At 41.4% G+C, this 8,493-nt stretch overlaps 1 protein-coding gene across 2 annotated transcripts in view; it reads right to left on the bottom strand.

The window, feature by feature from the left end:
* The window catches only part of eng (endoglin), a 58,843-nt gene extending 50,688 nt beyond the window's left edge, over positions 1 to 8,155 (bottom strand). For both annotated transcript variants that reach the window (XR_010800271.1, XM_066659501.1), the window contains exons 1-2: positions 8,088 to 8,155; positions 4,445 to 4,671 (exon numbers count right to left, since the gene is read on the bottom strand). Coding sequence is in view for 1 of the 2 variants with exons in the window: in XM_066659501.1 (XP_066515598.1) it covers positions 4,445 to 4,502 (58 nt within the window). In the remaining variant the exon portion in view is untranslated. The remainder of the gene's footprint in view (positions 1 to 4,444; positions 4,672 to 8,087) is intronic.
* Between the last annotated feature and the right edge of the window lie 338 nt (positions 8,156 to 8,493).

Genomic DNA, 8,493 nt, shown 5'->3' with positions numbered 1-8,493 from the left:
TCTCTCTCTCTCTCTCACTCAGATACGGTCTCCTCAGAGGATGAGTTACACACACACACACACACACACACACAAACCCTCCAAGACCCCTGTGTTCTGAGAGTAGAGAACGAAACAAAGAAAAGTGCGGTTCTGAGGAACAGGGGAAACAAACAGAGAGCTCTGACTGTCGCAGAAAGGAGGAGGAAAAGAGAGAGAATGGTGACGGAGGGAGGGAGGGGGATGGTTAATTGCGATTGCGAGATAGAAATCGGTCTCCAGTCGCGTCACTGGGTCTCCCTGCCTGTCTGCCTCGACTCGCCGCGAGGAAGTGCCTTATTTGTCCTCTACACGCCATATTTAACAGAGGGGGGAATTAGATCCCGCTCCAGGCCTCGGCTTTTCATTCTTTCACTTTTTCTTCCTTGTGAGACTTCAATAGACGAAGAGACTCATGATCAGTTATTAATTGTATGTATTTATAATAATTAATAACAGTCTTAATTAACGGATGTAAATCAGGGTCCGAGCACTGAGTGATTGTCCCTCTTTCCCACTCTGTCCTTCATGTGGATCCTGTTTTTCCTCTCCTTTTTTTTCCTTTTAAATCTGAGATGTCCGTCATCCCTCTGGCACTTTATTTCCCTCAGGCTCTTTATTTCCCTCTCTATTTCCACTCTATCGCTCCCTGTCTCCTGGCAGGGCTCCTCTGGAGCGGTAAAGCTGGAGCTGCAGTCGAGATGGTGGGCTTCAGTCGTTACGTAATGGCTCCCCTCTCACTCTTTTTCCTCAGGATATCGCTCCCTGTGGTTTCCCTCCAGGCCCCTGGCGGCTGGCTTTGACTCTATCTCTCTCTATCTATCTCACTTACCCTCTGTGACTATCTCTCTCTCTCCCTCTCTCTCTCACTCTCTGCCTTTCTCTGATGCTCTATCTATATCTGTCGGTTCCTCTTTCTATCTCTCTCTCTCTCTCTATCTCTCTCTCTCTCTCTCTCTCTCTCTCTCTCTCTCTCTCTCATACACACACACACACACACACACACACACACTTTATCTCACTTTCTGTCTATTTCTGACGCTCTACATCTATTTGCATGTCTGTTTCGCTTTTTGTCTTTCTCTCTCAGCTACTTTAAGGTGCACCCATTGCTGACACACACATTGGACCAGCTGCACATGAACCTGAGGTCACCCCCCCCCACACACACACACACACCGAGCATCAGGGAATTGCATTCTGTGAAATGGCAGGGCTCCCTGTGAAGTCGGCAGTGTCCGAAGTAACCATACAATGTCAGAACCTCAGTCATGCTCTCATGGCTCACTGCCATCAAACCCACACAGCAATGCCACAGCATCTTTGGTGAAGCCCTCCCAGACGAGCAGAAGAGTGGACAAGCTCCTGATGAATGCAGTGAGTATCAGGAGAAACGCCAGTCAAGTTTATGTCGAGAAACGTCTGGTGCCATGTCCCACTGCCACAACAAATAATCCATCTGGATAAGTGGCTGTTTCCCAAGAGCCTTCACATACAGCAGAGAGAAACGCAATGTACAGGGCTTCCGTTTGGCTCGCGCTCAAGAATTCAGCAGAAATACAACGCGATGCACACCCAGTGCTGAAAGAATGGCCTGTTCTTTCAGCCAGGAGAGGTATTAATAACAACATCAGCTTCCTCATATTGAGCACGATTTCCTTACCTTACGTTCACCAGTACGAGTTCAAAACTCACACGCAAACACCATTAACCATGCGTCCAGACCTCGTATCTGCCAAACCCAATCATGGCAGTGCTGCAGATAACCAGCGATTAACAGAAACCCTCAGGGAGGCGTTCTTCAATATCTGTATCAAACGTTGCATACGGCTCTCTGTTGAGGCACGTTCACCAGCGCCCCGTCCAAAAACCGCCTGTCAGTAATAAACACAGCCTGGTCACATGAGTGTGTAGTAGTGGTCAGAACTCGAAGAATCTTTGATTTTGAAGTGTGTAACGAACTCTACCGACCCGCCCCTGGTGCCAGGACACACTCTCGAACCACGGGACCTCGCAGTCAATCACAAACCAAAGTGGGAAGGCTCAATAGCTTTTGAGTTTTCAGTTGGACACTGTCAAAGACACTGGACAAGTACGTTTCGCTACAAAGTGTGGTCTCAGTGTGAACTTATGTGATTAAGACGGCATTCCCAGAACAATGTGTACTAAATATAGCTCGCACTACCTGGGCGTACACAAGAATTTCTGATACACATCTAGTGGGAAAAACGAGACTTATCCCAAACATAACCCTCATTATAACATTAACTCTAGCCCTGATCCGAATCCTAAGCCTAACTCTAAGCTCCAGGAGGTCAGGATCAAATACCTGAAAAAAATAGTATTGTGAGAAACAGTGATTCTATGTTTTTGTGCCTACCATCCTCCCCCTCAAAGGCCTTGTTAAGATGTGAATCTGACACGTTAAACAACCTTAAATATGCATTTATTTCAGTGTGAATACCAAATGTCCATTTACTGAAAGAAGCAGGGAAGTCCAAGGCTCGGAGACCAAGGACAGTTCAGATGAATACGCAAATCCTTCCTTTTACAGCAATGCTGAGGAGGAGGCAGCTCTAGGTTCTTATTGACTGCCTTCCACAAGGTCTTTAAACTTGTATTTGGGCCAGAGGTGGATCTGCAGGGGCTACATCCTGCAATAAAAGCAGGTTTGAGCTGATCTTTGAGCTACATCTGGCCTGATGCTTTAGCAGGGAGGCAGTCTATAGTCCCACAACGTGCTGCTGTGTATTCATAGCAGGTCCAGGTTAATACACGTGAACAGAAAGTGGAATATTGAATCTATGGATTTCTGGGGCCTGAGATTATAACGTGTGGGGAGTAATATCTGTGCATGCGACCGATAAAAATATAATGAAGGTTACTTCTATACTATGATATATACATTTGTGTAGTGTTATTGTGTACTTTAATATTATATACTGTGTTTATAATACTTTAAAATGTTATACTATCAGATGTATGCTTATGAGACACAAACTTTAACAGAACGGTAAATCTCACTCACTGTTTTTCACTCATTCTTTCACTCATTCTTTACCTCTAACTCTGGCTTTGTGTAATTTCTCTGAATGTGTGCTCTCCTGACAGCTCTAATTGCCCAGTGTTTCAGTAACATACACACACACACACACACACACACACACACATGTAAAGAGTAACAGAAAACACATGTCTAAAACTCATCCACCGTGATTAATGCTGAGTTAATGGTGCAGTGTGAATTTACAGTGCATCAGCAAAAATAAAATGAAAAAACACACACCGGGTGGAAGAAGGAAAAGAAAAAAATGAAGAAGAAGAAAAAGGAAGTAGTGAGATATGCATTTCATTTTTAAGAATGAATGAATAAATAAATAAAAATGTGTATTATTCGACTGCTTATGGTGTGTATTAATGTGTGTATTAATGTATATAACAGTGTTTATAACAGTGTATTAGTGTATATAACAGTGTATAACACTGTTTATTAGTGTATATTACAGTGTGTATAACAGTGTGTATTAGGTTATAATACAGTGTGTATTAATGTGTATTACAGTGTATATTACAGTATGTATTACAGTGTGCATTAGTGTGTATAACAGTATGTATAACAGTGTGTATTGCAGTGTGTATTACAGTGTGTATTAGTGTACATTGTGGTGTATATTAAAGTGTCAATACACTGTATTTGAAAGTTTTTTGGAGCAGTTTTGGTTCCTTAAAGGACCCTTGAGCAGATGAGGAACAACCCTTCAGTTATTGTTCTTTAAAGAACTGTTGATTAGACAGAGAATCATTTTTATTTCTCGTGCAAATAAATAAATAAACCTTGCAAATAAGTGCTCACAGTTTAAAGAACCATCTACTAAAGAGTCCTTTCAGGAACTTAAATCGGTTCTTCAGCTAATAAAAGTTTGTTAGAGCACTAAAATGTTTAAAGAAAATAAACAGAAAACAGTTTCTCCATCAACTGGAGGGTTTTTCTGTGCAATTAAAAATAATTATCAGTACACTGAAGGGTTCTTTAAAGAACCAAAACTGGTTCTCCCCCTACTGAAAGGTTTTCTACAATCAAAAGTGGTTCTCTGTTTAGCGAAAGGCTTCTTTAAGGAACAAAAATGGGTCTCTGTTCATTGCTGCAAAGAACCTAATAGAACATTTCAACCTAAAACCAGCTGTTGGAACAAAACCCTGTGTCTCCAGTGGAGTTTACGGGGGGAAGGTAAGAGAATGGAACAGAAAGACTGAGTGTAAACAGCAGCCAGATTTTCTCAAGCATCAGAACATTAAAAAAAAAAAGACAGAAACGGACGGAGAACCGTTCTGAAAGCGACGGTGCATCACTCTATAATCATCCTCTGGTCACTGCACCCCTTCAGTGTGAACTGTACCTCCAGCTTTAAAAGATTCTGGCTCTTACCTGAGGCCAAGGTGCTGAGGCATGTCAGTAAAACCAGGAACAGACGGATGTTCTCCATGTTCTCCAGAGTGTGAAGGATCTCCTGGGTTCTCCTCTGTGGTGTAGGTTCTCCTCAGTAGTGCACGCTCCTGGAGCTCAGACCCTTGTGGCGCTCTGTAGCCGGAGTGGTCAGATGTGTTGTGTGTGTGTGTTTCTGCCTGGCTGACCGCTCTGGTCACTTCCTGCCGCTGTGGAGAAGGAGGTGGACGTTAGCAGTGAACTCTCCTGGGCCTCGTTCTGACTAAACACTGTGGAAGTTGCCTCTTTTTGGACCATTTCTCTTCTGAAAAAAGCTTTTGGATAGAACTGATTACTGGACATTCCTCCTGATTACCGCAGCTCTGAGAAAGTCTGGGGGCGGGGCGGTCGGGACATTTGGCTCAGCTTTACTTTACATTATATTACAGTTACACTTTATTCCCCAGAGCTGGACCCTCTGTAAATGTGTATTTGTGTATATTAGAGTGTGTATTACAGTGTATATTACAGTGTTTATTACAGTGTATATTACATTAGTGTATATTACAGTTTGTATTAGTGTATATTACAGTGTGTACTAGTGTGTATTACAGTTTGTATTAGTGTATATTACAGTGTGTACTAGTGTGTATTAGTGTGTATTACAGTGTGTATTAGTGTATATTACAGTGTGGAGAGCTGGACCCTCTGTAAAATCAACATATGAACCGACTGCTGAGTTCTAACCCAAGATACAGAAGCCCATACCTCAGCTGTAGCCCCTTTACATTACAGTAAACATACACTGACAGTTCAACAAGAACATGCTTGAGTTTTAACAATAATCAAAAAAAAATCCTCACAGCATCTCAAAATAATCCCTTATTTTCTCCACTTTTTGGACTTAAAGCCTCTGTCTGTTTTTCTCTGACATTAGTCTGTGTGTTGTGTAACTAGAGAAACATGAAGAACAATTAGGACTGGACAATGATTCAATATTAATATTTAGCGCAATATCAAATGTTTCAATAACAATTATATGATTTTTAAACACATTTTCAATGTTTCAGAACACATTATTTACAGCATCTGTCTGTGACTGAGGGTCGTTACAGGACACTGTCATCTGATCACTGCCCTCAATTAAAATCTTTATTTAAAAATATTAATAATGATAAAACTGAGAGGTAGTTGTTGGATGGTAATGTCATGTTTCATTCCGTTTTTGGCGATTTGTCAGTGGCTTTTCTATTGTTCTCATCAATATGAGAATGAGAATATTGTCCAGCTCTAAGAAAAAAATATATATATAAAATAAAGGCACAAATAAATGATGTAAAAAATAAGTAAGTACACTCTCGGAAAAAGGCAAGGTACAGGTCTCTAATTACTGTCTCTAAAGATACAAACAGTGTAATGTACCTTTAAAGGTACAGCAGTTGTGTTCCCTAAAGGTTCATTACATTCTCTTCTCCAGAAGGAGAGGGGGATCGCTGTAATCTTTCATTACACAACTGTGGAGAATAAAAGAACACAATAAAAGTCCTGGAGATGAAACGGGGCGAATGACATCAGCACAACTTTAACATCCACAGTTAGAATTAGGTACAAAAATGTTGACTAATTAAAGGTGCAGTGTGTATCCTTAAGGGTACCACCACAGCGACAGTTTTTCTGACAGTGTACATATTTGTCATGAAAAAGTTATTATTTATTATTATATACTTATTAGTTATTAATTTGCAATACTTGATTTACAATATATTTCTATTTTTCACAAATCTGGGGGTCTCCAGGACTTTACAGGGGGGGCTCAGCTTTGATCTACATTTCAATCCCGTAACACTGTACTGTAAATATCATTTTTACAGACCATAAGGCCAGAAAAACACTGACCCCAATGCTGTGAGTAATAAACCGTACGATGATCTTAAACCTATCGCGTTTACACAGATGAAACACAGGTTTAGAGTTGGTGTCTTGAAAGCATGACTTATTTCCTTTGTAGAAATGACTCATTGTATTTAAATCCTGACTTATTCACCTCTAAAATCACGGCTTAATTCCTCAGAACCGACTGCAACATCAAGATATGGGACATTATCAGAAAAACAGGCCATTTCTTACCCACTGAAGCATCTCAGTGGAGCCCACGTGAGCGGAACATGGGCCGTTTGGTCAGACCCAGGTGGGCTGCGCTGTGCAGTTAAATGTTGGAGCCATTTCTGGACCCACCACTGATTCAAGGGCATCTATAAGTGTGGTCAGCATTAACCCATGGGCTGTATATGGGCGCTACAGTGTTGTGCTGGCTGGGTTGCCATGCTGGATTATCCCCCTCTTAGTTTTTTAATGATGTGCTATTAACCCAAGGGTCAGGGATTTAAAAGACCTCTAAAGTCCTGTTAAGAATGCATTCGTTTTCAGGGGGATGTCTGTAATAAAACATTTACATCCCTCCTTTGTGATAAAACCCTTATATCCAGACGGCAATAAAAATATCTGAGGACCCAAATTATATTGTGTTGTGCCATGGGCACAAGTGAGGTTCTAGTTCTTCATATAATGCTCCCCCAGGTCCAGAGTAGATTGAACACCTTCACCAAGTAACTGCTTCAGTAACTCTTTTCCATATTGTTTTATTTTTCTGAAATTATTTTAAGGGAGTATTTGTGGAAACACATGCTCAGAGGCTAAATCCGGCGCGCAGCAGTGTCCAAACGTCTATTTTATCCAAAGTGAGGTGAGGGGACATCAGGGATAAACACAGACATAGTTGATTCAGATGACAATAACTTTACAGAGGACCCCCATAAAAGAGAGAACTACCCCTGGACCTACAGCTGGACAATACGGGCCAATATTTATATCACAACATATTTCTTAATTTTAGTCAATACGATATAATTCTATATCAATGTGAACAATAAAAAAGCCACTGAAAAACTGCCGAGAACAGAAAACAACACGACATCACCATCACACAACAACCTCTGGACTTTATCAATATTAATAATTTAAAACTAACTTTAAAACTCAGTGTGAACTGACGGCAGTGTCCTGACAGTCGGTGACAGATGCTGTAAATAATGTATACTGAAATATTAAAACTGTATTTTTAAAAATCAAATCATTGTTATTGAAAGATTTTATATTGCGATAAATATTGATATTGAATAATTGTCCAGCTCTAACTGGACCCCATGAAAAATTAATCCCCTCCAAATAGGGCTTTAGTCCAAAAGCTTTCACCTGCAGTCCTTACAAACACTGAGCTTTATTGATAATTAATTTCAGCAATTAATTGATGATACTGACATGACTCTGATGTTATCGCACATCCCCAAGTGATGGAAATCATTTCTACATTTTCTCGTCACTCCAGAGCTTTTATAATTATTTTACCGTCTAAAATAGTACCATTGACCTTCTCTGTCCTTACATTAAACTAAAGAACAGTCACAGTGTCCACAAAGTTCCAAAAGAGTGCCCTTTAACGCAGAGAAACACCACTGTCCTCTCCGTGTCCGGCTGTGAGGGGGCACCAAAGTGAAAGTAGATAAACTACGCCCCTCACCCTGGACCCCACTTCACCCTCAGCTCGGTTTCTTTGACTCGGTTTCTTTAAAGAAGCAGAAAAACTCACCGTGGATGAACTTTGTGAAGCTCTGGAGCTCCTTTCTCTTAACTTCCCTCTACTTTCTCTCCACGCGCCGCTCCGTCTGCTCTTTCCCACCCGCTGAAGCACAAACCCCGCCCTCCTGTGCTCTGATTGGCTAAAAGTTCAGCGTGTACCAGCGCTAGTTACTGTAAATCCATTTTTAAAGGAATACACTCATTAACTACAGACTAATGTCCATGTGTTGCTCTGCATTCTTCATTAGACCCCTCTCCCCCTGTTCTTCAGCACTCAGGACCCCCACAGAGCAGGTGTGATGTGGTGATGGATCATTCTCAGCGCTGCAGTGACACTGACGTGGTGGTGGTGTGTTAGTGTGTGATGTGCTGGTGTAGAGTGGATCAGACACAGCAGTGACTGCTGGAGGTTTCAA

The sequence above is a fragment of the Hoplias malabaricus genome, chromosome 2 (assembly GCF_029633855.1).
Source record: "Hoplias malabaricus isolate fHopMal1 chromosome 2, fHopMal1.hap1, whole genome shotgun sequence".
Lineage (NCBI taxonomy): Eukaryota > Metazoa > Chordata > Actinopteri > Characiformes > Erythrinidae > Hoplias > Hoplias malabaricus.
This window is presented reverse-complemented; position numbering and strand designations above follow the sequence as displayed.